Here is a 6,000-nt window from a genome sequence, read left to right on the forward strand (position 1 = left end):
GCCCTAGGCCGTCTACCAAGCCACACCTTGCACAGCAGCTTGTTTCATGGCCCCAACCTAGCCAGCCGTCTGCAATTATTAGTTTAGCAGAAGCAGGGTCAAGTCACACGACCTGATCACTGGTCAGTTTGTCGTCATTAACACTCTAGAGGTGTGAGTATGGGTCAGGCACCCTGACGCCTCTCAAAATCTTGTCTGACTGATTCATGAACTATGTATATATTAAATACAAAACACCTTTATGGTGTTACAACTCTTTAAAAAACTTTGATTATGTTGATGTTAGTGCAACTGGTTTATAATTTTTTGCCAAAGCTTTACTACCCTCTCTTGTGCAGAGGAGCTATATCTGCAGATATAAGTGCTGCTGGTATCTCCCCTGTATTCAGGCTCTTTCTCCATATTACGCTGAGCGTTTGCGCTACTGGTACTTTACATTTCTTTATGAATATTGAATTCCACAAGTCAGGACCAGGGGCTGAGTGCTTGGGCAATGTTGTCAATTTCTCTTTCAAAGTCTTCTGAGTTCGTGTTAATATCAGTTATATTATCTGCAGCTTGGATGTCATTCATAAAGAAACTGTCTGGATCTTCATCTTTTATGTTGTTTATTGTATAGCAGGGTTTTACACAACTCCTCCATGCACTCGAGCTATGTCAATAGGCCGTTCTACCTCTTCCTATTGACATAGTTATTTACGTAGCCTATTGACATAGCTCGAGCGCATGGGGGAAGTTCTGTAAACGCTGGTTTGTGTCTCGGAGAGGCTGCAGGATCCAAGTAAGTTCAGTAGAACTTCTGGTTTCAACTCTTTTTGACCATGTCGTAGCTCAGTCGATTAAGACAGCGTCTGGGATGCTCTCGGACGTAGGTTCGAATCCTCGTCACGGCCCTTGTGGATTTGTTAATGGGGAATAGACCTTCAAAACCAGTCCCGATTCCCGGTGGAGGAGATTTCAGCAAATTCAACTTCAATAATAAACAGATAAACTGGGAGCAAATAAACCAGGACTTCACAGATATAAACTGGGAAGAACAGCTAGAAAATGTAAACCTGAACCAGAGCCTGAAAAAAATAAGCTCAGTAGCACTAGAAATATGTTCAAACCGCATACCCCTAAGAAAAAAGAGGAAGAGATGCAGATTGGAACGGGAACGTCGTTCCCTCTACAGGCGAAGAAAACGAATCGCGGAACAACTTGAGAGTCGCACCCTATCTCAAGAACGGCGAAGAAGGTTAGGTATAGAAATAGAAACACTTGAACTAAAACTACAAGAATCATACAAAACCCAGGAGAGGCAAAGAGAGCAAAAGGCCGTCAGTGAAACAGAGAAATCCAAATTATTTTTTCTCCTATGCAAAATAAAGATAAAAAAACACATCTAGTATCGGACCCCTGCGAAAGGGAGATGGAATTTTCACAGATGACTCTTTTAATATTATTACATTAGGTATATGTGCATGTGTGCAGCTGCCCTAGACTATATGAAGAGGAGAACAGTGTGTCAAAAAGCTAGCTACGTGATGCTAAAAAATCCCCATCACACAGGATGGTTAGTCATACAGAGGCATGTGATAAGTAGTCTGCACTGGCAGACTCTGGGTGCATTATGAGGATATCATCAACACAAGAGTGAATAAGGTAGCAGTGGTAATAAGTCCCCATCTCGCAGGATGGTTAGTCATACAGAGCCATGCGTTTAGTAGCCTGCACTGGCAAATTTTGGGTATACTGTGAGGATATCTTCAAGAATACGAGAGTGAATAAAGTAATTGCAAAGCTCCAGGTACCTCATGCCAACTGGTCTGAAAGGTCTAATAACTGGGCATTCGGTGATGTAGTGTGGGAGATCGTGCCGCAGTTCCTGCTCACAAGAGATTGCACCTGGAGTGCTCAGGATTGGGGGATCCATCACCTGTAGCCACCTGCCACAGGTAACGGTAACCTAACCTGATCCTTGCAACCACTGTGTCGCACAGTCTGGTTTTGTGCTGCCCATAGATATAGGTTTCAAATCTGAACAAATTATAGCTTTTTATGCTGTGATTTGTTCTTGCTTTCAGGTCGTTGGGAGTCAGTAATTTCTTTCCTATCAGACCTGAGTGTTTGGACCAATATACTTTTGACAGTAGAGATGGGGATACTTAGATCTAATCCAACTTCATCTTTGTTGCATGCTAATTTGGCTGAAATGTCTGTCTCATTATGATGGGTTATATTTACGTGTGATGGTATCCATAGAAAGGAGATTCGAGACCCTTTACGCTGAGCAGCAATTAGGTCATTTATAATTGGTAGTATGAGGTTCTTGCTGTCGATCTTCCAGGAGAAGTTTTTTACAAGTTTGTCACATTTTGAAGTTTGTCACAGATGACAACAAAGAAATGAGCGAAATACTGAGGAATCAGTACGATTGTTTTCAGCGAGCCACTAAACACACTAAGTATTGATAACCCAAACGAATTTTTCATGGATATGATACCAACATCAAATCATATATCAGACTTCACCCTATCCTCACTGGATTTTGAAGAAGCCATAAACAGTATGCCTATGCACTCTGCACCAGGCCCTGATTCTTGGAACTCCATGTTCATCACGAACAGTAAAAAAAAAACTATCGCAGGCCCTTCACATTATTTGGAGACAAAGCCTAGATACTGGCGTTATCCCTGACACACTAAAAACAGCAGAGATAGCACACCTCCATAAAGGAGGAAATAAGGCAGAAGCAAAAAATTACAAACCGATAGCACTAACATCACACATCATAAAAATCTTTGAGAGAGTGCTAAGAAGTAAAATCACAAAATACATGGAATTACAGCATCTCCATAACCCCGGACAACATGGTTTCAGAACAGACAAAACAAAACGCTGATGTAATTTACACAGATTTCGCAAAAGCCTTTGACAAATGTGACCATGGTGTTATTGCACATAAAATGCGTTCAAAAGGAATTACAGGAAAAATAGGCCGATGGATCTACAATTTCCTGACTATTTGAACCCAATGTGTAATAGTGAACAAAATCAAATCCAGCCCATCAACCGTGAAGAGCTCAGTCCCCCAGGGTACTGTGCTTGCTCTAGTATTTTTCTCATCCTCATATCGGACATATACAAGGACACAATCTATAGTACTGTATCATCCTTTGCAGATGACATTAGGATTTTTAGGAGAGTAGACAACATATAGGACACGGCAAACCTCCAATCAGATGTAAATCAGGTCTTTCTATGGGCTACAGAAAAAATTATGGTGTTTAACGAAGATAAGTTCCAGCTCATGCGCTACGGAAAAAATTAAAATATAAAAACGGAAACCACGAACAAAACGCAGTAAAATCATAACATAGAACGAAAAGGCAATGTAAAGGACCTGGGTGTACTCATGTCTGAAGACCTTACCTTCAAAGAACACAATAAAGTAGCCGTCACAACCGTAAGAAAAATGACAGGTTGGATAACAAGAACCTTTCACACTAGAGATGCTATGCAGGCGATGAGTCACAATAACGTGGCTGAAGTATGTTGAGCAGACCACACACTAGAAGTTGAAGGGACGACGACGTTTCGGTCCGTCCTGGACCATTCTCAAGTCGATTGATAAAATTGAAATTGAAATAAGTTTATTGAGGTAAAATACACACAAAGGGTCTCTGGGCATTTCTTAGTTCCTCTATATGTGAATTAATTTCTTTAATTAGTATGTTTCTAATAATTGCATTAGATAGTCCATAGTCATAATCAATGTTTTGTTTCCTGCAAGCCTCATTGGCCAATCGATCTACAAAGTCATGTTTTCCAACTCCAACATGGGATGGGATCCACACCAATTTTATATAAGAGTTATTATCATTGGCAAAAATTACATTCCATTTAATATTACAAGCTACTTCCGACATAGATTGTGATGGGTTATTTAAGGACTGCAGAGCACTTTTAGAGTCACAGAAAATATCTCTACCACAATTGATATTAAGGTTTTCAGTGGCTAGATAAATGCCCAATAGCTCGGTCTGTGTCGTGCTTGCCCAGTTGTTCAATCTCTGTGTACTAGTCATGATCATTTCATTCCCTTTATATACTGCACATGCACAACCTGTTCTACCAGTGCCTAACTGCACAGAGCCATCAGTAAAGGCATAGGATTCAGTCGGTTTGAGAATTTGAAGATGACTGTCAATAGCTTCTAATGTTATACATCTCAAAATGTCAGTGTTATACATTTGTTTTACACTGATGGGGGTATAATGCAGAGAGACCTCCACATCTTTCCAAGGGGGAATATAGTGAACAGTTTTATCAGGGTTAAGAGACACATTCAGTTTCAGAAGATTATAGGCACAACAACTGAGCCACACACTGTAGGGAGCTTTTTGCGGCGGATTGAGGGAACAGTCAGAATTGTTTAGAATGGATCTCAATATAATTTGAATAGAGCTGGGGGGGGGGACCATTACTTTTCAAAGTTTTGGCGCAAAACATAGTACTAAGTAGAACGATTGTTTCGTAAATTGAAGGTAAGTTTAGTTCCTTTCTCATGTTAACAATTCTGAGTTCTGGAACGTGAAGGAGTCTACAAGTGAGAACGTGAAGGAGTCGACAAGTGAGAACGTGAAGGAGTCTACAAGTGAGAACGTGAAGGAGTCGACAAGTGAGAACGTGAAGGAGTCTACAAGTGAGAACGTGAAGGAGTCTACAAGTGAGAACGTGAAGGAGTCTACAAGTGAGAACGTGAAGGAGTCTACAAGTGAGAACGTGAAGGAGTCGACAAGTGAGAACGTGAAGGAGTCGACAAGTGAGAACGTGAAGGAGTCGACAAGTGAGAACGTGAAGGAGTCGACAAGTGAGAACGTGAAGGAGTCGACAAGTGAGAACGTGAAGGAGTCGACAAGTGAGAACGTGAAGGAGTCGACAAGTGAGAGCGTGAAGGAGTCGACAAGTGAGAGCGTGAAGGAGTCTACAAGTGAGAACGTGAAGGAGTCTACAAGTGAGAGCGTGAAGGAGTCTACAAGTGAGAGCGTGAAGGAGTCGACAAGTGAGAGCGTGAAGGAGTCGACAAGTGAGAGCGTGAAGGAGTCGACAAGTTAGAACGTGAAGGAGTCTACAAGTGAGAACGTGAAGGAGTCTACAAGTGAGAACGTGAAGGAGTCTACAAGTGAGAACGTGAAGGAGTCTACAAGTGAGAACGTGAAGGAGTCGGCAAGTGAGAGCGTGAAGGAGTCGGCAAGTGAGAGCGTGAAGGAGTCGACAAGTGAGAACGTGAAGGAGTCGACAAGTGAGAACGTGAAGGAGTCGACAAGTGAGAACGTGAAGGAGTCGACAAGTGAGAACGTGAAGGAGTCGACAAGTGAGAACGTGAAGGAGTCGACAAGTGAGAACGTGAAGGAGTCTACAAGTGAGAACGTGAAGGAGTCTACAAGTGAGAACGTGAAGGAGTCTACAAGTGAGAACGTGAAGGAGTCTACAAGTGAGAACGTGAAGGAGTCGACAAGTGAGAACGTGAAGGAGTCGGCAAGTGAGAGCGTAAAGGAGTCGACAAGTGAGAACGTGAAGGAGTCGACAAGTGAGAACGTGAAGGAGTCGGCAAGTGAGAACGTGAAGGAGTCGGCAAGTGAGAACGTGAAGGAGTCGGCAAGTGAGAACGTGAAGGAGTCGGCAAGTGAGAGCGTGAATGAGTCGACAAGTGAGAGCGTGAAGGAGTCGACAAGTGAGAGCGTGAAGGAGTCGACAAGTGAGAGCGTGAAGGAAGGAGTGAGCGAGGAAGGAAGGAGAGAGTGAGGAAGGGCGCCGGTGTGAGGCGGGGCAGCAGCTCCAGACCATCAACGCCTCAGTCAACAACCAGGACGACCAAAACCATAAGTTCTAACCCAAGAGGAAAAACAACTAGCCAGCAATGTGTTAAGAGCAGATACTTGTCGGGTCACTCGCAGGTTAATGGAACGTGAGCGGTTAATTTCACAACTTGGAGAATTTGCATAAACATCTTGA

The 6,000-nt window shown here is 42.7% G+C and overlaps 1 protein-coding gene across 1 annotated transcript in view; it reads left to right on the forward strand.

Annotated features, from left to right (window-relative positions):
- Positions 1 to 5,790, forward strand: part of LOC123756016 (fap1 adhesin-like) — a 99,197-nt gene extending 93,407 nt beyond the window's left edge. The window contains exons 5-6 of the mRNA XM_069339976.1: positions 4,567 to 5,079; positions 5,134 to 5,790. Coding sequence (XP_069196077.1) covers positions 4,567 to 5,079; positions 5,134 to 5,790 — 1,170 coding nt within the window. The remainder of the gene's footprint in view (positions 1 to 4,566; positions 5,080 to 5,133) is intronic.
- The last annotated feature ends 210 nt before the right edge of the window (positions 5,791 to 6,000 follow it).

Source organism: Procambarus clarkii, chromosome 43 (assembly GCF_040958095.1).
Source record: "Procambarus clarkii isolate CNS0578487 chromosome 43, FALCON_Pclarkii_2.0, whole genome shotgun sequence".
Lineage (NCBI taxonomy): Eukaryota > Metazoa > Arthropoda > Malacostraca > Decapoda > Cambaridae > Procambarus > Procambarus clarkii.